This window comes from Gymnodraco acuticeps, unplaced genomic scaffold (genome assembly GCF_902827175.1).
Source record: "Gymnodraco acuticeps unplaced genomic scaffold, fGymAcu1.1, whole genome shotgun sequence".
NCBI lineage: Eukaryota > Metazoa > Chordata > Actinopteri > Perciformes > Bathydraconidae > Gymnodraco > Gymnodraco acuticeps.
The window spans coordinates 156,419-183,196 of NW_022992072.1; the positions used below are offsets into that span (position 1 = coordinate 156,419).

A 26,778-nucleotide genomic window follows, 5' to 3' on the forward strand; every position below is an offset into this window, starting at 1 on the left:
GCCAGCAGGCGCTAACTGTGGAGGAGGATGTTGTTTCCGCACGGACGGTTTATGAGGAGACACCAGTCGGAGCGTGGGGTGCGTTCCGTTTCCCTTTTTGTGTGTTTCCTCTGAGATAATACAGGGTTGCCAACTCTCACACATCTGGCGTGTGACACACGCTTTCACTCTCAATCTCACGCTTCCCAAACTATTCTCAGGCCAAAACAAGAATACCGAAGACTAGAAACGGTTTTGAAAACTGTTGTCACGTAGTGATCGTCTTCTCAATAGAACATCTTTGATAATGTCTTCTGGCCAATCAGAATCAAGATAACGGCGTGGTGTTGTTGCAGGAAGTCTCGATGGAGAATACTTTTGCTGTAGTACATCTCTATATACATCGATACAACATTACGTGTTGATAGAAATCAACACGTAATCAAATAAGAGCCCACGGGTTGATGAGTGTGTGGGCTGTCTTTCATTTTGACACACAGAACAATGGGGGCTATCCACCCTTATCCACAATGTAAAGTAATTCACAGCCTCTTCCCTCTTCCCTCTGTGAGGAGCAGCAGGTTCAGCTTCATTTCAATATGTCGTGTAGTAATAGATTTATTTATTTTTCTTCTCAAGAGAGTACCAGAATGTGTATTTTATGTTAGTATTTCAAAAAATCTCCTGGAGGAGAATCCCCCAGACCCCCCTGCTGGGGTTGGGTTTTCAGCATGTCAACTCTTTCACCTGTGGGGAAATTGCAGGATTGGCTCCAGGTCGCCCTTTTTATTTACTACAAGACAAATGTGCCTTTTTGTTTCATACAGTTCAATTTGGATTGAGACAGGGAAATAATCTAAACCTCACGCGTGGCGTTTCACTGTCAAGGGGGCGATATAGCGTGTATTAATTACAATACTGACTTGAGCCCCACCACTGTATGGGTTAGCCCTACCATAGATTACCCAACACAAATACTCGGGAGCCGATAAGTCAATTAATTGCTTATCGCGACAGGCACACAATAAAACAGTGGAAACAAAGATGTGTTTGACTTTCATTAGTGAATGAAACTGTGTGCCCTTTATAGTCTGTGTCCAATATTGTATATCCTAAATATATGCTAAGGTCCCGCTGCTGACACGATAGCAGTCATTTCGTGCGCATGTGTGTAATTAAACCCATGATATCAAAATCTCACTCCAGCCAGGTACCCAAAGTTGGCAACCCTGGATAATAAGACCTCCCAAAATGTATCTTTATGGAGGAATTAATTAGCTATAAATGTGGCTAGAGATCAAGTCTTGAATTATTAAAAAATTATTAGTACAAATGTAAGGAGATGATTGTACTACTGACTAGAAGAACCATGTTTATTTTGATCTATAAGTTATATATCAGACATATTTATATATTTTTAAGGGGATCTGTTGGACAAAGATCTGTACGTATGTTCCCGTTTTGTGTTTATATAATGTATGATGTTATGTATGTTCATACATTTCGTTGACGACATCAATTGTGTTTCCTCTTAGAAAGTGTCCTGAAAATGTGAAGGAAACTTAATGAGTTCATTTGTATCAATAAGAACCTCTGACTTTACTATTTCTTTTAATTAAATTAACATAATTAGACCATTTGTACTGTCTGACTTGATTAGAAATACTTTAAACAACTACTAATATTAAGTTTCCTGCAATACTTAAATCCTATCCAGACATCCTAATTATGAACATTATAGTTACGTTTATCTGCATCAGCTTTGTTAAAGTGCTGATGGGTATGCAGTACTTCCTGTCTTTAATGGGACAAAACGTTCTCCCTGGATACATTAGGGAAAGAAGAGCTGAGGTTTGAGGTTTGAGGAAATGATCAGTGGATTAATTACTTCTGTGGATCATTTCTTATTTTCATGTGGTGCATTAATCAGTCAGCCTTTTCACTGTTCTCTTTGTTACTGAGCTCAAAGACAGGACTAAGCCAACTCTGTAATAAATGGATCCAAATGGTGGCTTTCACCTTGACCGCTGCTACCTCTAAAGTTGTACAACTCTAAATAAAACACAAAAATGTCAAAGGCAAGTTTTAGGTTGTATTTTGTCCTTTAGGTCAGTGATTCTTAAAGTGGAGAAATGGCACTCTGCCAACGAGGTGGAAGTTTCAAGATGTATTTAAAGGTACTACTAAGCAAAATCCACGGACTCCATGTCTCTTCTACATCAACATGTGTCCCCTCTTCTCATGTCTCTTCTACATCAACATGTGTCCCCTCTTCTTCATGTCTCTTCTACATCAACATGTGTCCCCTCTTCTTCATGTCTCTTCTACATCACCATGTGTCCCCTCTTCTCATGTCTCTTCTACATCAACATGTGTCCCCTCTTCTTCATGTCTCTTCTACATCAACATGTGTCTCTTCTTCATGTCTCTTCTACATCAACATGTGTCCCCTTCTTCATGTCTCTTCTACATCAACATGTGTCCCCTCTTCTTCATGTCTCTTCTACATCAACATGTGTCCCCTCTTCTCCATGTCTCTTCTACATCAACATGTGTCCCCTCTTCTTCATGTCTCTTCTACATCAACATGTGTCCCCTCTTCTTCATGTCTCTTCCATCAACATGTGTCCCCTCTTCTTCATGTCTCTTCTACATCAACATGTGTCCCTCTTCTTCATGTCTCTTCTACATCACCATGTGTCCCCTCTTCTTCATGTCTCTTCTGCATCAACATGTGTCCCCTCTCTTCATGTCTCTTCTACATCAACATGTGTCCCCTCTTCTTCATGTCTTTCTACATCAACATGTGTCCTCTTCTTCATGTCTCTTCTACATCAACATGTGTCCCCTCTTCTTCATGTCTCTTCTACATCACATGTGTCCCCTCTTCTTCATGTCTCTTCTACATCAACATGTGTCACCTCTTCTTCATGTCTCTTCTACATCAACATGTGTCCCCTCTTCTTCATGTCTCTTCTACATCAACATGTGTCACCTCTTCTTCATGTCTCTTCTACATCAACATGTGTCCCCTCTTCTTCATGTCTCTTCTACATCAACATGTGTCCCCTCTGTGGAAAGAGACTCTGAAAGTTTCAGGAACAAAGATTCTCTCTCTTTTTGATCCATTTCTATGAAAACCTGTCTGAAAATGAGCTGATCAGATTTTGGCTACTTTATGATGTCATAACGATGTTTTGGCTTGTGTAACCATTAGCCAATCAGCAACCAAGGTAACCCCCCCCCCCTATCACCTGAATCTCCTCCTAGAGCACCATTGAGTTCTTTGTAACCAAATCTCTCTCAGAGGGGCGTGGGGAGGGGCTCCTGATTCTCATCTAAAGTAACAGACAGAGAATCAGCACTTTTGAAACAGGGCTGAAACAGAGGGGATTATGGGTAATGCTGCAATGATCTGTTTGGTGTTTCAGCCAATCAGAGACAGGCTCTGGATATATCTGAGGACCTGTAAGTAAACAGTATAAGATGAAAGATGTGTAGCAATTCATGAACAATGAAACAGATCAGAATCAGAAATTGGTTTATTGCCAGCTTCACACGTACATAAGGAATTCGACTTGGTGTCACGGTGCACTGCATACATACAAATTTAAAACTAAAATTATTCCAGCCAGATTCATGGCTTGTTGAGTTTTGTAGTTTACTGGAAAACCTCGGATTTCACTGTGAAGTCAGAAAGACAGATGGACACGTCTCCAAATCGCCTGAGGACAAAGGTTAAGGAGCCATAAAGCAGAGATGTGTGTGTGTTTGAAAGTCAACAATGTGACACAATTACTGGACATAAAATACACAGCCTCCACACATTCATGTAAATATATCTAACATGTATGTTCATCTGAATTCATCTCTTATTTCAAAGTTTTTAATCATTTGTATCTTTGATTGTATTAATCTGTGCGGTCCTGTTTTCCCTTCTAACCCTGTTGCTGTTAAACAACTGAATTTCCCCACGGGGATTAATAAAGGTCCATCTTATCTTATTAAACAGTAATAATCATTATTTTGTATCGAGGTATTAATTAAATCGCTGCTGATATTGCCATGTCACATTAATAGAAAAATAAATACACCCCAGCTCTAAAACGAGGCAAAAATACAAATGAAAAAAGCCTGAAAAGTCCCCAGTGAGGCTCGAGCTTCTGCTGACTTGTTAAGTTGTATTTATTCACTATAAACGTGACATGGCAATATTGTGTTTATGTGACAGTCGCCATTAAAGCTGCCACCTTAGACAGAGTTTAAGAGTGTGTGAGAGTCAATCAGCACGACAGATGTACTTAGCCCTGCAGTGGAGACTGACTGAAATACAGTAACGACCCCGTGTTGTACTACACACTTTCAAGAAGGAGATTAAGTTGAAGGCACGGCGCAGACATTCAATACTTGGCTGGAGAAAATCAATGAAGATGCTCTGCTGATGTTTGAAGTACAGAATGTGAATCCATCAGGTGTGTGTGCAGCGTGTCAAATACATACGGACTGCTTCTGCACCGAGAGGAGGAACCAGTTTACTTTCCAGTGACCACAAGAGGATCAACGTCATGATGTCAACATTTTCCTCACAACAACAACAAAAGAGGGATGCAGGAATGAGTTAGCATTTCAGCACTTCTGGTTTCCTCGTCTCACATGCGGCTTTCACACCAGCGCTTTTCCCTTTCTAGCTCCGAGCGGGAGCTTTTCTGGTTCAGCTCCGGTTTCCCTTTTCTGCTCCCGCTCTGTTCCCGCCGCCCAGAGCTGCCGCTGCTGCGTCATGACGTCACCGTTTACGTGCCTGCTTCATAAAATCTAAACCGCGCGGAAATCCCTCACATCGACAACAATGGCCGATTGTATTGAAGCGCTGTTCGCTTTGGTTATCCTCTTACGAAACGAAATGGAAGGCATCGGACGACTTTACAAGGGACGACTTTACTTGGAACTTTACAAACATCACATGCGAAATGCAAGACTTCTTTGTGGTCTTCAGCATCTACGGTACCTGCCCCCGCCTCGACGTAAGAGAGACGTAAGCGACGCCGCCTCTTAGCTCCGAAGCTCTTGCCTCTAGACCGACAATTTTTCGGAGCTGGAAGTTAACCGGATTCCGGAGCTAAGAGGCGGCGCCTCTGCGGTGTGAACAGGAAAAAACGGTACTTTTCAGCTCCAGCTCCGAGCCAGAGCTGAAAACGCGTTGGTGTGAAAGGGGCAACAGTGAAGGTTTTTCAACTACTTTTCGGTTAGCTGCATGAAATTAAGAGATGTTGTTCTATGACATAAAACAGGTCAGTAAATATATACATACAAATACAACAATTTAAAGACATTCCTGTTTGGGCAGGCGTTTGGGTAACCGGTGTGCTTGATTTTATTCTATGTTTTGGTGCTTTTACGACTTCTTAACACGTGGCTTGTGTGGTCATTTATCATTGTATGACTCCTATGATGACGTTTTATTGTTTTGTCAAGCACTTTGTCTGTGAAAAGCGCTTTATAAATAAACTTTACGTACTGCTTCTGCACTGAGAGGAACCAGTTAGGAAGCGGTTTACTTTTCCAGTGACCACAAGAGGAGCAACGTCATGATGTCAACGTTTGTGTCGTGGATTTTCCTCACAATAACAAAAGAGGGGTGCAGGAATGAGTCCTAAAACCCCGGAATGAGTTAGCATTTCAGCACTTCTTGTTTTCTCGTCTCAAAGCGAAGGTTTTTCAACTAGTTTTTGGGTTAGATGCCTGAAATAAGCTGAGGAGATTTTCACATTTTCTTCTACGACATAAAACAGGTCAGTAGAAACCTCACTGATGAAAGTCTGAAGCTTCTGTGTGTCTTAAAAACAGCTGTTTGTTGAGCAACATACAGCCATAGCTTTATAGCGCATTATGGATGATGTTAGCTTATAGCCACCGAATCCAGTCTGACGAATCAATAACTAGATTTAGAGCTAACAAACTAAATAATACAAGTATTAGTAGGTACTTGTTGCTAGGTAATCCACAATGATAGCAAACTGGTTGTAATTCAAAGTATGTGTCACGATTCTCATGTTATGTCACGTTTTTAGTTTTGTATGTCTAGGTTTGGGTTTATTTTGCTGTTCGGTTCTCTGTGGCCCTTTCTCTATATATATATTTATTTTAGTGCTGTCAAAATTATCGCGTTAACGGCGGTAATTATTTTTTAAAATTAATTGCGTTAAAATATTTAACGCATTTAACGCATGTGCAGAATGGCCCGCCCCATACATCCCACCAGTGGCAGCGCCAGGGTATGGCTGGGGTAGGCTACACCCATACCAAGAAATGGCTTAGCCCCACCATGAAAAATGATGTTAAAGTAAGCAAAATAAAGTCCGCCAACTCGCGGAGTAAATTGCACAGACAGCAGCTCGTGAGATTGATTTCAGTAGCCACATGTCTGGAAATACCGAAGACCAGAAACGGTTTTGAAAACTGTTGTCACGTAGTGATCGTCTTCTCAATAGAACATCTTTGATAATGTCTTCTGGCCAATCAGAATCAAGATAACGGCGTGGTGTTGTTGCAGGAAGTCTCGATGGAGAATACTTTTGCTGTAGTACACATAACTGGTACGCAAGTTATGTGCGTAATCTGAAATGCGTACCGACGTACTTGTGAAGCTTTTCCAGAAGGCGGTTAGATCACCGGACGACAGAGTCGGTCTCCGTGCGCACAGACAGGGCTGCTGTTAACGTCGGTCTGTACAACGGAATTGTGCCAAAACTACGCCAACCGGCTGCGGAGGGACAACAATATACATAAAGAAATGGCATATTTTGGACATAGTTCGAATGGTGATTAATCATGATTAATAAATTTTTAAGCTGTGATTAATCTGATTAAAAATTGTAATCATTTGACAGCCCTAATATATATATATATATATATAGTATATATTTACTTTGATTCATTCACAGTGCGGTATAATGAGACAATAACAGGCTACAGATGCGGACACACACACACATATATATTTATATAAATATATACCATTTCAGAATCAAACAGAGCACTCTCATAATAACGTAACACTATCAGAGACTGGATATATCCCCCCCCCCCCCTCTCTGGTCGCTACAATGAGGGAAATAAATTACGGGCCAAAAGTTGTATTTACAAGTATTAAAAGTAAGCAGAGGACACCAAACCAACTGAGACCTGTCTGTCCGCACACACACACACACACACACACACACACACACACACACACACACACACACACACACACACACACACACACACACACACACACACACACACACAGTACAACACACACACACACACACACACACACACACACACACTGTACAACACACACACCTACACACTGTACCACACGCACCTACAGCTCCTAAAGCATAATCGGGCTACAGCCGTTGTGTATTTTATTATGTGAAGCACTAAATGGTTTTAGAAAAATATCGACTCTTTGTAGATATCTACTAAACTACAGCAAATAGAGAGAGTAATGTAGGCCTGTACTCAGTGATATATATGTTACACACTGCTCTGCTTTCTGCACGGACCTCACAGCTGTTCTCTCTGGAAACATCGCGATGCGATGAGAGCAGTTAATAAAATAATATCCAGGGGATGCATGCAGAGCTGTCATTGGCTGAGATAAGTCCGGCCGTGCGTCACGACTCTTTGACACATCTCTGTTCCCGGAAATGCATCCACGAAGGAGCCGTGGAGGACCCATCAGTGTCTCCTCGGTTAGAGCTCCTCCAGAGAGCCTCCTCGACGCTCGATCCTCGAAGTGCATTTAGAGAAATTAGATGTCCTTCAACATGGCGTGCTAAAATTCATTTCCGGGTCACTACCGGAGGACCGAGGAGTCGAGGAGGGGGATTTGATGAAATCAGAAAGGGCCCCTGTCTCCCTTGTGTATTGTCCCTCTCTCTGTGTTTTTCCTCCTGTCGTTAGTTTCCCTGGTGTGTCTAGTTGTCTGATTGTGTTCACCTGTTGCCCTTGTGTTTCTCCTCCCCTGCCCTTGTGTTTCTCGTCTCGTGATTACCCCTCCCTGTATTTAGTCTTGTCTCTTCCTGTGTTCAGTGTTGGTTCGTCTTTTGTTGGCGACTGAGTTCACCGGTGAGTGTTCTGTTTTGTCCGAGTTTTATTCATATCCTTGAAATAAAGGTGTTATCAGTTTATTCTGCATTTGGGTCCTGCCTGCTTCACTCTACCGTAACAGTATGCTGCACAAAAACGTTGACTTTAATTATGTGTATTATGTTAACATATTTCACACAACTCTATTAGGTTAGTTGAAAGCAATAATAGTAAGTTGAGCCTGATATTTTGTATTTAAACCTAATATAATTGCTTTCAACTAACCTAATACAGTTGTCTGTTGACATAATTCATTTAATTAAAGTCAGTGTTTCATTTTTTTCAATGTGAATAATGAACAATTAGACGCCTTATGCTTTGTTAATGTCACACGTCGTTTTTATAAATATTTGTGATGCGTATATTTTTGATCTTGGCACTTCTGCAACTTCCTTCCCTTCCCTAACTGTTGTTGTTCAACTAAAGTCTCTGCTGTATGCAGCTCTTGGTTCTTGGAGCTCGCCAAACTAATATTTTGTGCTGGAGTTGAACCAATTTGGCCGCCGAGAGCGAACACTGCTTCAGTGGAAACATGAAAAACTTGTTTGCAATTGCGCAACCGGCTGGACAAGAGGTAACAGAAATATGTTTGGAGGTTTTTGCAGGGTGTGAGATTGGTGTGATTATATATATACACATTTGACAGATGAAGGATACAGGACCTTGCTGGGCAGATTTGGAGGAGTGTGAAGGGCGAGGGACTTGATCACACTCTTCACTCTCTGCTTCTGCTCCTCTGTGAGCGGAGGCTGCAGGACGCTCCTCAGGGTCTGAGGAGGAACAAGAAGAGGGAGAATAAAGGGATTACAAAATAAAGGAGAGTGGAGAAATGTATATAAAGAGCACAAGGTGTAATGACAAGATTGGCGTTTTTATTCTAACAAACATATTACTATAAGAATCTGAAATTATATTTAAAACATGTCGGATATCTTACCAATACATTTCTCTTGTGTTGTTATGTCACATTTCTAATAATCTTTTTTCTTGTGTTGTATGTTCTCTTGCTTTTTATTATTTTATTTTATTAGTCAATTTATTGAACATGTCAGAAAAAGCCAGGCAGTGTGTGTGTGTGTGCTCAGGCTGAGTTCCTCGGTGTCTCGCTGACCCCACGCAGCAACCAGGAAACGACACCAGTAACCCAGCTCACACTGTCCACTCCTCGAGCCTCAAAGGGCGGAGCAGCGAGCTCCGCAACGTCCCGCCAACACAGCACCCAGACCCCATTCTCATCTGTTTGTCATTACTGGTGTCATTTCCTGGTTGCTAACAAACGCCATGGTAACACATAATCACTGATGTTCCGCTGTAACGGTGGTGGACTCATCAGAACAGAGTGGGCGAGCTGACCAATCAGAGCACAGTGGGCTCATAGGGAGTGGGGGGGGGGCAGGAGCTCCAACAAGGCGTGTAGGACAGAGAGTGAATACACACACTATACAGAGATGCTGTATGAGAAACCAATGAGATTTTGGAACATTGAACAATGCAAATATATTTGAGTAGACCTCAACAATGGAATTATGATCAGTAGAAATGGCCATGGGACCTTTAAGAAATAAATTCTCAAATAGTCTCTGTTACGTTCAACAGGGGCAAGAAGAAGCTTCAAAAACGTTTCTGGTCCTACCCCCTCTAGCGTATTGCTCATAAATGAAGAGTAAAAAATGATTTAAGAAAAATAAATAAAAGCGAAACACTCATAAAGTATATTTGAGTGCCTATAGTTAAAAAACTATTTGATCTGTTAATGATTAAAGATCATAATTTATTCAACTGTTCTTTAACCATGCCTGTAGGTAAAAACGTCTTTTTAAAGAGCATGCAGTAAAGGTTAATGAAGGGAGATGAAAGATATAACCATGTCTGAATCACACGAACAAATCTCAAGGCTTTAAAGCTCGGTTGGATGCTACAAAATCAGATGCTGTTGGTACCTGTACTTGTGGTTAAATATGTAAATTGTAATCCCTGTACATTTTGCTGTATGATGTCCTTTTGTTGTTCTGTTGTTTATGTCTTCTTGTGGAACCTACTGCTGCAGGTCTCCCTTGAAAAAGAGATCATTGATCTCAATGGGATTTTACCTGGATAAATAAAGGTTTTGAATTTGAAGGCCTTTTTTCCCTACATTGTAGATGACATTATATTTTTTTGTTTATCTGTGTTGACACAAGATTTTCCTCGGCATAACTACACTGTAGCTATGTTCGTATGACTAAATAAAGAACCTTGAACATTTCCTAAAACACTATATATTTGAAAGCACGCTCAAAGGGAGACGCACAGCTGTGATTTGCAGAGTGCTCAAATAAGTAAGTGTGACAGGAAGTGCACAAACACAACTATTTATTTCAGCTGTCACAGAAGAATTATAATCATATGAACACAGAACCGTTGTGAGCAGCTGAGTGTTGTTATTAAAGCACATCTCTTGTCGTCTTCTTCATGATTGCTATAATCATCATTTTCTACGCCGCTGGGAGAGGAAATTTTCTGAATCCTTAATTTCCAGAGAGGAATTGTAATGTTTGTATACAAAGGAGTGTTGCACTCAAAGGTAAAGATATATGTGAGGAAGTTTTGAAGGCAAGTGAAGAAAAGGGGCGAAATAAAAGATGTTATGCAGCGTCCACACGGCGGCGTGCGTTGAAACTTGCCGGCGGGCGTGTCTGAAACTCGACCAACAACCAATCACATGAATCTCCCATGCGGACACACAAGCATGCGGTTTGATTGGCTAGAGCTTGTACTGGCATATGATTTGATTGGCTGACGCTTCCGTCGAAGCTTCAAAATTTGAACATTGCTCAACTTTTGAAGCGAGCCACGCGAAGCTACGGAACCACAATGCAGTTCGGCAAAGCGTGACGTCACCCCATTCAAAGTGAATGGGCAGAAGTATTGAAGCTTCAACGCACGCCGCCGTGTGGACGGGCCGTTAGCATCTCAAGGCGCCCCTCAACTAAAAGCCAATGAGATTCTTCCGTTGGATTTTGGAATATTGCAGAAAACAAGCTCTGTGGCGAACACACGTTTATGATACTTACACGTTTTGTTCAGCAGGATAATTTCCACATATTTGGAGGGACTACAAATATATGTAGGAACTACAGCACGGTCACATGACTTTGTGTCACCACCGCTAAGCTAAAGGTGGCTAATGTTCAGCGTGATGACGTTTAGTTGTCTCATTTAGGGTTAATAGTCTCATTTAGACACTCGTTAGCAACCTCCGTTTTAATGACACACAAAAGATTCAGATACTCACCTGTGGGGTATTTTATGTCGTAGAATACAACGTTAAAATCTCTTCAGCTCGTGTTTACCACAGACCTCATCTTATCAAAACACATTAGAAAAACTTTGAATTTAAAAGTGCTGAAATGCTAACTTTTTGGGTTTTTTTTAGAACTAATTTCTGCATTGCTTCTTTAAAACCAATTGTATAATAGTAAATGCAATCGCTAAAAGTAAAAAGCTAACGTTAGACTCTAAAAGAACAACATCACAGTCACATGACTTTACCACCGCTAAGCTAAAGGTACACTCACTTGTTGGCATCCGCTGTTTTTAAGACACATAGAAGCTTCAAGCATTCAGTGAAATTGATGGATCTTCCTATATAAGGGAGCGTTGCACTCAAAGCTAAAGCTGTATATATCTGGAAACATCAAGTGACTCTAGAGCAGGGGTTCCCAACCTCCCCCCCCCCCCCCCCCCCCCCACACACACACACACACAAGGCGCAACGGTAATTAAAGTTTAAAAGTCTCAAAATGCTACAACTACTGTCACAAACTGGATGAATGTGAAGTATTGTGTTAAAGGAGGATGAAAGCGTAATTAAGGAGCACTATTGGAGCGACTTTGATGGTTATTGGACTCAGGATTAATTTATTTGGATTCCCGCTGTATGAAGAAATTAAAGGACGGCGCAAGTGGAAACAATTCACAAAGGCATTAAACTGTTTAAAACACATGCTCAAAGTAAGCCGGATTTTGCCGATGTGTTTATGTTAGCTGGGAAGAGACCAAGGGGTAGACCTAGGACCAGGTGGAGGGATTATATCTCTTCGCTGGCCTGGGAGCGCCTTGGGATCCCCCAGTCAGAGCTGGTTGATGTCGCCAGGGAAAAGAAAGTTTGGGGCTCTCTGCTGGAACTGCTACCCCCACGACCCGACCACGGATAAGCGGAAGAAGATGGATGGATGGATGGATGGTTTATGTGGATTCAAAAGTCGTAAATAATCTACATGGAGGAGACCGATCTGATTGGAGCAACTGCGACAAATAATCCAACTGAAACCGGCATGGACAATGACTATGTTTTAAAAATGTGCTTATCCAGAAAAGCCTGGTTTGGACACTTAACGCGCAGAAGAAACATTTCTATTAAAGAAATAATTATACATTTCTGTCTTTTTATGCCTTTAATACTAACTTGAATTTTTATTAAAACTAATTAATCAATTATTTTTTATATTTTATTGTAATGTAGAGACAAGGCTTTTAGTGACAATCATGTATTGAGTTACAATTATATATATTTATTGAACATGTCAGAAAAAGCCAGGCAGTGTGTGTGTGTGTGCTCAGGCTGAGTTCCTCGGTGTCTCGCTGACCCCACGCAGCACCAGGAAACGACACCAGTAACCCAGCTCACACTGTCCGCTCCTCGAGCGTCAAAGGGCGGAGCAGCGAGCTCCGCAACGTCCCGCCAACACAGCACCCAGACCCCATTCTCATCTGTTTGTCATTACTGGTGTCATTTCCTGGTTGCTAACAAACGCCATGGTAACACATAATCACTGATGTTCCGCTGTAACGGTGGTGGACTAATCAGAACAGAGTGGGCGAGCTGACCAATCAGAGCACAGTGGGCTCACAGGGAGGGGGGGGGGCAGGAGCTCCAACAAGGCGTGTAGGACAGAGAGTGAATACACACACTATACAGAGATGCTGTATGAGAAACCAATGTGAGTTTGGAACATTGAACAATGCAAATATATTTTAGTAGACCTCAACAATGGAATTATGATCAGTAGAAATGGCCATGGGACCTTTAAGAAATAAATTCTCAAATAGTCTGTTACGTTCAACAGGGGCAAGAAGAAGCTTCAAAAACATTTCTGGTCTTACCCCCTCTAGCGTATTGCTCATAAATGAAGAGTACAAAATGATTTAAGAAAAATAAATAAAAGCGAAACACTCATAAAGTATATTTGAGTGCCTATAGTTAAAAAACTATTTGATCTGTTAATGATTAAAGATCATAATTTATTCAACTGTTCTTTAACCATGCCTGTAGGTAAAAACGTCTTTTTAAAGAGCATGCAGTAAAGGTTAATGAAGGGAGATGAAAGATATAACCATGTCTGAATCACACGAACAAATCTCAAGGCTTTAAAGCTCGGTTGGATGCTACAAAATCAGATGCTGTTGGTACCTGTACTTGTGGTTAAATATGTAAATTGTAATCCCTGTACATTTTGCTGTATGATGTCCTTTGTTGTTTCTGTTGTTTATGTCTTCTTGTGGAACCTATGTTAAAAAAAAAAAAAAAAAAAAAGTCTAAATATGATATTTTGCCTCAAATCATCTGAGGCCTGGTTCCCCCCCTGCGATCTTTGGCGCGCCCCCCTCAGGTTGGGAACCACTGCTCTAGAGGATGATATTTTGAAAGAAGGGTAAAGGAAAGGGCAGAATAAGAAACTCCAACACTGTTTAGTAATTGAAAAGAGCGAGAGGGGAAGTAGAGGTGAATGAAGTGGAGTTGGAGGGGTGAGAGATAGGCAAAGGAATAACGGGGAGAAGCAGGAGAGGATTAGGAAGAGAAAGGTCAGTGTGTGGAGGACTGCGAGTTGGAAAGAGTGACGGATATCTGGGGGAAGATATTAGAAGTCTGTGAGCGGTACAAATTATAAAAAGGGACTATCCCTCAAGACTGGCTCTGATCTGACGAGCTAACTCAGTATGCAGCGCGACCGCTAACACTGACTCTGGATCAGATATATTCATCATGTCTGCACACCCTTTATTGCAAAATAAAAAAAGGACAGCGTTTGAATACTTAACTTATCTTGGGGGGAAATGTGGCTTTGTTACTCCTTGATGATTCAGAAATGACGTTATAATCAAGTAAAAAAATGTTGATTAAATGATTGATTGACACCACATATAAAGTATGTATATAAACACAAAATGTTAAATTAGAAATAAAAGGGAAAAAAAGTCCAATAAAATATGAAAAAATTAAGAAAAACTGCTTAAATATTGACAAATTAAATAAAAAATATTTCTGTTCTAAAAATGTGCGATAAATAACGAATACATATAATAAAATGATGTATATAAACATTAGCAGATCAAGTAAAAATGTGTAATACATATTGTTAGGGAATCATTTGCTTCATTTGTATTCAACCTGCGACACAGTTCATCGTTGTCTCCTCTCACTGTCTCTTTTCCCGTGGCCTAGGTCTACGGCCTTGGGTATTGCTGCTGTCTCTCTTAAGGAGGAGCAGCTTGGGCGCATTGTTGTTGCCGCCATGAGGTAGTTTACTGTTCAGGGACGAAGGTTCCCTGGCGCACATTCTTTTCGATGGACGAGAGCTCTAGTTAGATTCAGGGTCCATCATTGTTTAGTCTCACTGATAAAGAATGTTGATTATTACACTCTGAAGTTAAAACCTGGAGCTGCAGAAGAGTTCTTCAGAATTGGTTTGGCAACCGCTGTGTCAACTCGTGACTAGGGTTGCCAGAAACTGACCATGATCAAAATCGATTATTCGGCAGCCCTGGCGAATAATAATCGATTAGTAGGAGGAGGAACTCTTTTTACCTGCCGCTTTGTTCATCTTTAGTCGCACATGTGAGGGAGAGGGGGGGTGGGGGCGGGGTCGGTGTGTAGCGTGCTGCAGCAGCAGTCTGCTCTGCACGCAGGCTTCCTCCAAGTTTACAGTAAAACAAACTGGTGGTGTGACCAATGGCCATTTACAATTATTAATACTATTACTATTATTAGCATTAGTCTATATGTTGGTTGAAACTAAGCCAGAAAAAAGAAAAAAAAACATAAATAATAATAAAAATATATATAAATAAAATCGATTTTTAAAAATAATATTCGATTATGGAGACTGTAACGAATATTCACTGGCATCCCTACTCGTGACACACCACCTGTCTTGTCAATTCTCCGGCCGTAACTCCAAATAAACCGTCAGTGTTTGCCATCAAAGCTCCAGCTCTCCTCGTGCCTCTCTGAGTCCTGTTTCCAATTGCTTCAGAAGTTTCCCTCACACATATGAAATAACATTTTCATATAAACCTTGGAAGTTTGAGTGAAAGTGTCATAAAAATCCATTATAAATATGTATATAAATAACTGTTGATTGTTGAGTAATTAAGTATCTATAAGCATGTAATATCTGAGTACTTCTCCCACCACAGTTAACAGTTAATGTCACGACTCATGGGGAGGAAGCCAGATAGTGTTATGACACCAAATCTCTGATTAACGTGCACGCAGCGCTTCCTCTCGTCCTGACACTTCACTTTCTTCCACGGCAGATCAACAGGACTCATGAACACGGTTCAGAGCGAGTGTGTGACAGATCGCAGCAAAGAGGATGACAGGAAGGAAAACTCATACTGTCTGGAGACCGTTAAGAGAAGAGTGTGTGTCACATTAAACCCTGCCTCACCCTAAACTGCAGACACACACACACACACGGTTTATGATTCCCCTGGCGCTCGCACTGCACTAGGAGCTGCAGTTGGTGCCATCATTCTGTCACGCTCTGATTCTGAGCCACTTTGCAGAATATTAAACGTGTTTCTGCTCCTATATGTTATGCCAAATTTGCGCTGAGGAATCTGATACCGTTTCTGTGTTTTATAACGTCTCAGAGCAGATGGGGCTTGATGCGTTTCGCTGCGAAGGGCAACGACAAGACATCTTGTTTAACTTTAAACACAATATTCACAGGGATTTACAGCCAGTTCATAAACATTACAAATTACAGGAACGGCTCAGGATTTTAGTTTAATAAATCAGGTGTCCAGCTACTGCACAAGATATTTAAAGAGTCCTCTCCTGCTGATGTTCAGGTGTATATCAGTATGTAGTGTCTCTACTTTAAAGAGTCCTCTCCTGCTGATGTTCAGGTGTATATCAGTATGTAGTGTCTCTACTTTAAAGAGTCCTCTCCTGCTGATGTTCAGGTGTATATCAGTATGTAGTGTCTCTACTTTAAAGAGTCCTCTCCTGCTGATGTTCAGGTGTATATCAGTATGTAGTGTCTCTAATTTAAAGAGTCCTCTCCTGCTGATGTTCAGGTGTATATCAGTATGTAGTGTCTCTACTTTAAAGAGTCCTCTCCTGCTGATGTTCAGGTGTATATCAGTATGTAGTGTCTCTACTTTAAAGAGTCCTCTCCTGCTGATGTTCAGGTGTATGTCAGTATGTAGTGTCTCTACTTTAAAGATTCCTCTCCTGCTGATGTTCAGGTGTATATCAGTATGTAGTGTCTCTACTTTAAAGAGTCCTCTCCTGCTGATGTTCAGGTGTATATCAGTATGTAGTGTCTCTGCTTTAAAGAGTCCTCTCCTGCTGATGTTCAGGTGTATATCAGTATGTAGTGTCTCTAATTTAAAGAGTCCTCTCCTGCTGATGTTCAGGTGTATATCAGTATGTAGTGTCTCTACTTTAAAGAGTCCTCTCCTGCTGATGTTCAGGTGTATATCAGTATGTAGTGTCTCTACTTTAAAGAGTCCTCTCCTGCTGATGTTCAGGTGTATATCAGTATGTAGTGTCTCTACTTTAAAGAGTCCTCTTCTGATGATATTCAGGTGTATATCAGTATGTAGTGTCTCTACTTTAAAGAGTCCTCTCCTGCTGATGTTCAGGTGTATATCAGTATGTAGTGTCTCTACTTTAAAGAGTCCTCTCCTGCTGATGTTCAGGTGTATATCAGTATGTAGTGTCTCTACTTTAAAGAGTCCTCTCCTGCTGATGTTCAGGTGTATATCAGTATGTAGTGTCTCTAATTTAAAGAGTCCTCTCCTGCTGATGTTCAGGTGTATGTCAGTATGTAGTGTCTCTACTTTAAAGAGTCCTCTCCTGCTGATGTTCAGGTGTATGTCAGTATGTAGTGTCTCTACTTTAAAGAGTCCTCTCCTGCTGATGTTCAGGTGTATATCAGTATGTAGTGTCCCTACTACATGTCTCCATGCTTAATGTTCAAAAAGGTATTTGCACCTCTTTTCACTTCTAATGCTCATAAAAGGACATTTTACTGCCTGTCTAAATAATGACAGTAACATAACAGCTGATCTGTAATGTTCCTTTTTGACCTTTGGAAATAAAATAATGGCGACATTTTACTATTAAACTATAATCAATTAACACAATCCCCCGAGGCAATTAGACCAAAAGCTTCACTTGACCTTTAAAATGTCTATTCATTCATTTTTTTTGCAAAGGTTTTCTTATATATTTTCTTATATTCTATTATACTTTCTAACTCATGTGCAATGACTACCAGACATGCTGCCGCGACCATTTTGTCCCCAAATTTGGGATCAATTAAGTACATAATATCATCTAATCTATTTGTTTTACCATGTTCATAAATGATCTAAGGTTAAAAGCTAATGTGTTTCTCATGCAGGTATCTCTCCACCTGCTCATGGTGTATATAGAGCACAGCAACATCCTCTCTAACTGACATGTCATTTATTATAGTGTCCAGACACAATTAAAACGAGTGCCTGCGATGATCATGGAGGTAAATTAGGAATTTATATTCAGTCTCCAGTTTCCGTGACAACACAGATGAGGAGTCATTAGTGCCGACGTGACCAATGAGTCTGGATACTGCCGGGGTTACTGAGTTAATGCTAATCACAAGCTCGACTAGAGAGCAGTAGCTCTCTGCTTTGTGTGTGTTAGGGAGATCATTAATGGTAAGAGTGTAAGTGGTGTGTGGAGAAGTGAGAGGCTGATGGGGTCTGATTAAAGGCAAAATATGCGTGTGTGTGTGTAAAGGGGCCTACACACCAAACTGACACCAAAGAACACGTCCCGACGGAACACGACTGTTGCGTCGCCTCGCGTCTCTGCGTCTTGGCCATGTGTCGCACTGGAACACACCGCAAAGACTTCAGCCGACGGCCAAGTGGCACGTACGAACTGCGCATGCGTGAGTGGCAATAACTCTCCTTACCAGCAGGTGGCGGTAGTGTGTATTCGTCATTCAAAAGAGGCAACAACCGGAAGACAGACTGCGTGATAACCGAGAGAAGAAGAACAGACTGCGTGATATAAACAAACAACAAATCGCGTGTGCGTTCCATTTTCACTCTACAGCGAGAAGCTCACGGGGCTTTCCCGAACCTGTGTCGAGAGCTGGAGTTCAATGACATCTCAGATTTGCCTTCTTAATACAGGGTTCTTACACCTTTTCCAAAGTCAAATTCAAGCACTTTTCAAGCATTTTCAAGGTGCATTTTCCAGCTTTTCAAGCATCTTACAGCTGTTGTAAATTACATATTTATATACACATACTCAAATGATTATTTCTCTACCTCACATTAAATCAGATGTTCTTTATGCTATAAACAACCAAATGTGTGTTTCGTGATAGCATTCTACACGAGGATGAAAAATTAAAGAAAATAAAACTAAGTTTAATATTTAAAAATGAGTGATCTGTACATAGACTAGGCCTCCCATATAACCTGTCTGATCCGATATAAAACAATCAGCCAAATAACTTTTCAATACATTATTGATTACTATTTTTGAGGTACTTTTAGGTTGGCAGTAAACATAAGTCAGAGGTACATGGTGTACTTTTACTCCACTACATGTATTTAATACCTATAGTTACTTCACAGATCTGGATGAATGATGTGAAATATAATCAAGTGTTGAATCAGACTTTAGTTCCACCTGGAGTAAATTCACAAGCTACCCTGCAGTATACAAAGTCATTCAAACAGAGAACACTTTGATGATCAATCATTATAAAACATATCATATATATTATTCTGAAATGGACCAATCTGCACAATGACTACTTTTACTGTCGCTACTTTCACTATATTTTGATGAGAATACTTTTATACTTTCACTTGAGGAACATTTTTGAATGCAGGACTTTTACTGAAACAGAGTATTCCTACACTCTGGTACTTCTACTTTTACTCAAGTACAAGATCTTAGTACTTCTACTTTTACTAAGTACAAGATCTGAGTACTTCTACTTTTACTCAAGTACAAGATCTGAGTACTTCTACTTTTACTCAAGTACAAGATCTGAGTACTTCTACTTTTACTAAGTACAAGATCTGAGGACTTCTACTTTTACTAAGTACAAGATCTGAGTACTTATTCCACCTCTGGTAGCGTATTAGCCTGAATTGTAGCCACAAAATCACGCAGAGCTGCATAAAAATAGACTCACAATGGAAACAAGTGGAAAATAATATTTACAAATGTGTACAATGATTTGTAGGTAATTTTGACTACTCAAGACACCTGACATAATTACAAGCAGAGAACAGAGTAATGTAACGTCACAGCAGGCATAACAGCCGCCGGTGTTTCTTGTGAGTGTTTCCCCGGTACACAAACGCAAAAATACTAGGGCTGTCAAACGATTACAATTTTTAATCAGATTAATCACAGCTTAAAAATTAATTAATCATGATTAATCACCATTCGAACTATTTTCCAAAATATGCCATTTATTTATGTATATTGTTGTGGGAATGGAAAGATAAATGAAAGAAGGTGGATATATCCATTTAACATACAGTATGTATGTTTATTATAACATTTTCTGCGTGTCAAAATGAAAGACAACCCACACACCTATCAATCATCAAACCGTGGGGTCTTAATTCATGACGTGTTGATTTCTATCAACGGGGAGTACTTCAGGAAAGTCGACAGAGGGGGGGCGGCGGCTCGTGGAGTACTTCGTGACCACAGAGTGTGAACGTTGTGATCAGCTGTTTTAGCGCAGTTCTCCAGTGAAGGGGGGGGGGGGGGGGGGGGGGAGTCTCCCTCCGCAGCCGGTTGGCGTAGTTTTGGCACAATTCCGTTGTACAGACCGACGTTAACAGCAGCCCTGTCTGTGCACACGGAGACCGACTCTGTCGTCCGGTGATCTAACCGCCTTCTGGAAAAGCTTCACAAGTACGTCGGTACGCAAATGCGCTTTGTGACACAAGTGACGGTACGCATTTCAGATTACGCACATAACCTGCGTACCAGTTATGTGCACCCCTGTACTACAGCAAAAGTATTCTCGGTCGGGACTTCCTGCAACAACACCACGCCGTTATCAAAGATGTTCTATTGAGAAGACAATCACTACGTGACAAAAGTTTTCAAAACCGTGGCTACTGAAATCAATCTTACTAACTGCTGTCTGTGCAATTTACTCCGCGCGAGTTGGCAGACTTTATTTTTGCTTACTTTAACATCATTTTTCATGGTGGGGCTAAGCCATTTATTGGCATGGGTGTAGCCTACCCCAGCCATACCCTGGCGCTGCCACTGGTGGGATGTATGGGGCGGGCCATTCTGCACATGCGTTAAATGCGTTAAATATTTTAACGCAATTAATTAAAAAAATTAATTACCGCCGTTAACGCGATAATTTTGACAGCACTAAAAAAATACACAAACACACTCGCGAGCTTCCCCCAGACCAGTAATACAAACGAAAATGTGTCTTCGGGTCAATGTAACTCACATTTGGTTTAGGCACGAAACATACTACCAGTAGAAATACATTGCTTTCAAAATCGCTCTGTGTCGAATCAATAATTATATTTCGTGACTATAACACGAAATGCCGTGAGTGCTTCATCCTCTGAAGACCACAGGATGGCGACTGTAACGCACATATTAACATAGGTACGCTCCTCTGAAATGATTGTCCCCTGCAATTATTATTATCCCTCAATCGAGTTCGCTATTCAGCTCGCTAACGTTAGCTTAAACAAACGTAACATGCAACGTTAGCCTAATCTAAAATGCTCTACTCCGGCGTACCTTTCATGTGGCTCGTCAGCGCAGACTCTCGCATCGATATGTTTGCAAACTTTGCAGGAGGCTACTCGTGGGCTTGACCCTCGTCTTAGCCATGGCTTGTATTTGTCTTCTGCTAGCCAACGCTCGTTGAAACGGCAACCTCCTGGCATACAGTCATCTATCACTCATCAGAATGCCCAGGTCACACGTAACACAAACACTTGCAGGTCGCGCGCATAGCGCGGGAAGGTGCAGCGGAGCTGTTTTATGTAGAAGCGAAGCAATTCTTTTCTTTTAATCTAAAAAGCGAACTATTCAGTCAGACAGCAATTTATTGTAAAAGTAAAGCATTTACATTTTCAAGCACTTTATCTCAATTTCAAGCACCCTTCCCAAAATTCAAGCACTTTCCCAACCTTGAAAACACCAAGTCAAATTTCAAGCATTTTCAAGGATTTCAAGCACCCGTACGAACCCTGTTAATAGTTTGTTTGGGTCCCTCACTTCCGTTTCGCTTCTCATGCACTGATTCGCTAAGCTGAACAGCCAATCAGAGTGATTTCTTTGGCCTCCCGATTCAACATGTTGAATCGGCGGCGGAAGGTGTCGGCACGGCCGAAAAGACACGACGGGGCACACCAATCTGAGTAGGGCGACAGGACGCTCATCGACGGCCCGACATCTATCAACGGCCGAAATCGGCTTGAAGGACCTTAAGAGGCATCAGCTCCAGACGATAGGTAGGAAGCACACCTGGGATCCATTCCTTCTTAAACCTGAAACCACTGCTTTTGCTAACAGAGTGGTGCAGGAATGAGTCCTAAAACCGATAAATGAGTCAGCATTTTACCACTTCTGGTTCGCTTGGCCCAAAGTCAATGGTTTTCTGAACCTGTTTTTGGTTAGATGCCTGAAATAAGGTCTGTGGTTAATAGAAGCTGAAGAGATGTTTACGTTTTGTTCTACGACATAAAACACATCAGTAAATACTCCACTGCTGGAAGTCTGGAGCTTCTACTTCTACCAGAAAAAGGTGGTTGCTAACATGTGTCTAAATGAGACGACTAAACATCATCACGCTGAACATTAGCCGCCTTTAGCTTAGCAGCAGTGTTGACATGAAGTCATGTGACCTTGATGTACATCAGTGTAGATTAAATCACTAGGGTACATTGGAGGATGCACATGAGTCACAGAATGGTGCATTTTTGCATTTACGTCTTACAATTGCATAAACTATGGTTTAAGTTTTATTTGCATAAACAAGCCTGGTCCCCATCTAAAGGCTCTTCTTTGTGAAGAACAGCACGAAGAGAGAAAAACAGCACGACTCCAACTAACACTAAACTTTGTCTGCCTTTATTTCCTTTCTAATTAATGTATTCAAGGAATAAAGATAGCAAGGTAGCAGCATGATAAAAGTCTATCCTAAAAATCCACAAATGTGTCCAATGTTTGATCTCTGTGTGTGTGTGTGTGTGTGTGTGTGTGTGTGTGTGTGTGTGTGTGTGTGTGTGTGTGTGTGTGTGTGTGTGTGTGTGTGTGTGTGTACCTGAGTGAGCAGCAGCCTGAGGCTCTGTGTTGCCTCCTCGCTGAGCTCCTTCACCCCCCTCAACTCCACCGCCTCCATCACCCACAGCAGGTCAGGCTCCCACAGCACCGCCGCACTGTTGCCGTGCTTCAGGAGCTGCACACACAGATACACACACACACACAGATACACACACACACACCGACCAGACCACCCACCCCCCCCCCCACACACACACACACAGACACACACACACACACACACACCATTAACAGACACAGGGAGAGGAGAGTGAGAAAAGTTAAAAGAAGGACAAGAAGGTAGAAATAAAGAGAAAGTCTAAAATAAACATGTCATCGTTTTAAAGGAATTGAATAATGTGGATAATGAAGAGTTCAATTAAATCTGCTACATATTTGTAAAGATATTAAAACAGTGTTGTGAACCGTGCCTTGCAAATAAAATGTTTTTTGTTTTATTTATTAGAAATACATACTAATTGAAAAAAGTAATTACATAATGTACTTATGTTATTATTAATATAAATATTATATTTTATTGTTATATCAATATTTTGCCCAGTCACGTCAGATTTTCTTTTATTTATTTGATGATAAATGAAACACAGAATATGGAAATGTTCCTTTAATTCCCATCTGTGTTGACCTGCATATATACACTTTCATTACTCATGCGATCCAAATACTTTAATGTTTTTATTACCTTCATTAAAGTTTTACGATTTTGATATCAAATATTTATTACAGCTCGGAACCATGCCCAATAAATTATACTTGATTTGAGTGTGTGTGTGTTTGCATGTGTCTGTGTGTGTTTTTGTGTGTCTGTGTGTTTGTTTCTGTGTGTGTGTGTGTGTCTGTGTGTATAGGTGTGTGTGTGTCTGTGTTTGCGTGTGTGTGTAAAAGCTCTTACGATGGTGATGAGTTTGTGGACCACGGGGTGCAGACGGTAGCTCTCTCCTGAGCTGAGCAGGCAGTAGACGAGGAACCGATTCCACTGCTGACACACCACGAACTTCGCTAAAACACATATTCATCCGCAAAGAAAGTCAGGAGGCCTCGTTCGGATCAATTCAGTTTAATCACGCTCTATTTTCACCAGACTTACGGCCCGTCCACACAGCGGCGTGCGTTGAAGCTTGCCGGCGGGCGTGTCTGAAACTCGACCAACAACCAATCACATGAATCTCCCGCCCCTGACACACAAGCAGCGGTTTGATTGGCTAGAGCTTGTACTGGCATATGATTCGATTGGCTGACGCTTCTGCCAAGGCTTCAAAAGTTGAACATTGCTCAACTTTTGCCGCGAGCCACGCCAGCAAAGCTCCGCGTCGCTTCCCACAATGCAGTTCGGCAAAAACTGACGTCACCCCATTCAAAGTGAATGGTGAAGCTTTCAACGCACGCCGCTGTGTGGACGGGCCGTTAGAAAATGGATAGCCATGGTTTTTTTTGTTTGGTTTTTACATTACATTATCCAATAAGTGCAATAAATCATGAAAATAGAAACTTAGAACAGCATATAAACATGCAACTATATAAACTTGAAATAATCCAAACCATAACTATTCAATATGATTTACAAGAGTCTTAACCCTAGCAGATTTAAAAACCTGATAGTACCATACAGACCGCTGTCAAGTACCATAGCAAATAAACTCAGCCTATCCCTTGCCATCTAGACGTCAGAAACATTTTAAGAAAAAGTGAAGCTGTGTTCACTAAATCTCTGAAAATGGTGTTGGTTGGAAACAATAACATTTGGAGGTGGTCTTGGGAACATTTTCTGAGTATAACTGTGTATCCTGTGCCATAAAATCCATCGATCTGATCTGTTCATAGCAAGAAGTAACTTTAAATGGAGCTTTGGCATCAGTAATCTCCTGTGGGACTTTGTGGAATATGTACATAAGGAACAGGAAAGTTAGCAATATTTGATCTTCTACGCGCCCTCTTTGATCTGTATATACATTTGCAGGTAACCTTCACTCCCCATTAGCCTGAGCTGTCGATCTGTACCTGTGGAGGGACTCCTCCTCTGCAGGAAGCCCAGCAGCGAGCCCAGACAGTTCACTGAAGCTCTCAGCAACAGCTCGTGCTTCTGAGGAGACACAGTGGGGCGAAAACATCAGAGAGAAGTCAAGTATACACTGAAAAAAATAAATATCCCAGCTCTTAAAAGTCAGATCACTGCAAGTCATGGAAAATGTGTGAAAACCGCTTTATAGTTACTTTATTATTTCTTTTAAAACCAGATTCAACTTTTTCCCCCCACAATTTTTGATTTTTTTTATTCCAGTTTATTGCATTTTAAATATAAACGGCAACCATTCTGCACACTTGTACAATATTTAGATATAGTATAGTAGATTGGTTTCTATTTTCTATTAGTAGATGGTCTATTACACTGTATTATAACTTATTAGGTATATTAGATATGGATTAATATCTTTCTATCAGTGGACGAAAAATAATTCAGATCCTTTATTTAAGTAAAGTGCTTAAACTAAACTGTACAAATACTCCATATCAAGTAAAAGTACTGCATTGAGAATGATCAGTATCAACAGGAAAAATATATAAAATGTTTCCAAGGAAAAGCAGCAATCTTCACATTTGAGAAAATTGAATTGTAAAATGTTTTTAAATAGTAAGAATTAAGTAAAGCACTTGAGTAAATAGATATAATTGGGAGGGATGAAACCCTCTTTAATGGTCACACATGCAGAGCACACAGCACACGCACTGAAATGTGTTCTCTGCTTTTAACCCATCCTAGTACCAGGAGTCTAGTACTAGGAGCTATTATACAGCGCCCGGGGAGCAATGGGAGTGAGAGGGTGCCTTGCTCAAGGGCACCACGGCAGGACAGGAGGTGAACTGGGACCTCTCCAAGTAGCAGTCCACACTCCATATTTAGTACATTTCAAAGCCCATGCTTCTGTACTTTTACTTGAGTAAAGAAGTTTAGTCAGTACTTCTACTTTCACCAGAGTATTTTTAAACACGAGTATCTGATCTTCTACTTGAGTAAAGGATGTGTGTACTTTTGCCATCTCTGAAAGTGGGGGAAAGCAGTGGAAAAGTAGAGAAGAGGAGCTCCAATGTTTCCTACTGCTACTAAAGCAAAGCATCAAGGGAAAAAAGAGGGAGATAGTGAGAGTAGGGAAGGGTTCCTGATATCATCCGCGCAACAGCAGAGTACAGAGCAGTGGAGCGTGGAGCACTACACTACTGTTAGCACTACAGCTTTTCACACAGCAGAAGATTTTAAAACACAATTTTATTTACATTTGTTTTAACTATACACACACCCTGCAAAAGAGTTGGGAAAACCCTAATACATTCCAATTTCAAATAAAATAAATATCATTTGAAACATTGTACCCATTTAAAAACATCCTCGTTTACACACTTTAAAAACAAAAACGACATCTATCTTTTAAAACTTCAATACTAGAGAGTCATTCTCCCCCAGTGAGCACTGAACCTGCCCAACAGATCAGCGGGTAGTACGCATGCTCCACCCTCAGACACGCTGACACCAGCCCCCTCAGACAGAGCACTGCATCCGTCCATCCCACTCCAGCAAGTTGGTTCTTTATACTTTTACAGATCGCTAATTTTGCATTAGCAAACAAGAAATGTATCAAATACTAGAGTTTTCTTACTTTTCAGGGTGTATTTGGGGCCATGGACAAAAAGTGGTATGGAGAAAACCTCCACCCAACCCTTCCACCCACTCCTGTAAAACATTTTTAAGACTAGCCAATCGGGGACAGGACACCACTAAATGTTCCAATGTTTCTGCTATAAAACAGAATGGACAGCCTGGCTCAAAATGAGCTCTGTATAAAAAGGAAACACAATAATACATCCAACTATACCATAGTTTCCATATTTTATCCACATTAAATGCAGATTGTCAATACACATTTTTATATAATTGCAGAGCTATATATCTTCCCATTATTGGAGGCATCACTAATATTTGTCTGTCTTTATTATCCATTTAATCACATCTTGTTTTTACATTTGTTTTTGTTTGAATACTT

The 26,778-nt window shown here is 40.9% G+C and overlaps 1 protein-coding gene across 1 annotated transcript in view; it reads right to left on the minus strand.

Moving 5' to 3' along the window:
• Positions 1-3,503: 3,503 nt before the first annotated feature.
• The window catches only part of LOC117537161, a gene marked incomplete at its 5' end in the record, with an annotated part of 36,382 nt that continues 13,107 nt past the window's right edge, over positions 3,504-26,778 (minus strand). Inside the window, 5 exons of the mRNA XM_034202300.1 lie at positions 3,504-3,704; positions 8,773-8,885; positions 22,725-22,859; positions 23,637-23,743; positions 24,743-24,824. Of these exons, the coding sequence (XP_034058191.1) occupies positions 3,641-3,704; positions 8,773-8,885; positions 22,725-22,859; positions 23,637-23,743; positions 24,743-24,824 (501 nt within the window). The remainder of the gene's footprint in view (positions 3,705-8,772; positions 8,886-22,724; positions 22,860-23,636; positions 23,744-24,742; positions 24,825-26,778) is intronic.